This window comes from Chiloscyllium punctatum, chromosome 26, assembly GCF_047496795.1.
Source record: "Chiloscyllium punctatum isolate Juve2018m chromosome 26, sChiPun1.3, whole genome shotgun sequence".
NCBI lineage: Eukaryota > Metazoa > Chordata > Chondrichthyes > Orectolobiformes > Hemiscylliidae > Chiloscyllium > Chiloscyllium punctatum.
In genome coordinates, this window is record NC_092764.1 from 5,729,847 (window position 1) to 5,730,608 (window position 762).

At 52.9% G+C, this 762-nt stretch overlaps 1 protein-coding gene across 1 annotated transcript in view; it reads right to left on the minus strand.

The window, feature by feature from the left end:
- The window catches only part of ces2b (carboxylesterase 2b), a 126,174-nt gene extending 125,708 nt beyond the window's left edge, over positions 1 to 466 (minus strand). Inside the window, exon 1 of the mRNA XM_072595810.1 lies at positions 81 to 466. Coding sequence (XP_072451911.1) covers positions 81 to 150 — 70 coding nt within the window. The 5' untranslated portion in view covers positions 151 to 466. The remainder of the gene's footprint in view (positions 1 to 80) is intronic.
- Positions 467 to 762: the final 296 nt, after the last annotated feature.

Sequence of the window (762 nt, forward strand, 5' to 3'; positions counted from 1 at the left end):
TCTCTCTGTCTCCTTCCCTCTCTCCCTCTGTCTCCTTCCCTCTCTCCCTCAGTATCTCTCCTTTCCTCTCCCTCCCTTACCTGAGGTGTAGCCCAGCGCCACAGCAGTGAGTAGGACACAGACCAGGTTCTGGCCTGGATGCGGTGCCATTGGACTCTGATGTTGCTGTGGGCAGGGAGCGCGGCTCCGTCCGGGACTCCTCAATCTCTCGGGCTGCCTGAGGGGTCGCGGGGCTTTGCAGGACACTCTCTGAAACCGACAGTCGGTAGAATTGCGTCGGAGCCGGGACCGGGACAAAGGTGAAAAAGAAAACTCCACAGAGCGAGCGAGAGAGAGAGGTGTGTCCGTGTCCCAACCCCAGCCTGAAGGTCAGGGACACACTGGGACTGTCTCTAGAAATCACAGCCTTTCAGATACAAAGCGTGCTGTGCTCTCCGAGGACAGGCTGACAGAGAGAGGGAGGATGAGAGTGTGTGTGAGACAGTGAGAGAGAGAGACACACACAGAGTGAAAGTGAGAGAGTGTGTGTAGACAGTCTGAGAGACTCTTACAGCAGTTTATTCCGTATACCGTATCAGTTGTATGACACGATGACCTTTTACTATAAATTCGTTGTCCTATGATCCTGCCCCACAACCTGAAAGGAGCAGCGCTCTGAAAGCTAGTGCTTCCAAACAAACCTGTTGGACTAGAACCTGGTGTTGTGTGATTTTTAACAGTGTGAGAGAAGTTAGAATCAACTAGGAGAAAGTGAGGACTGCA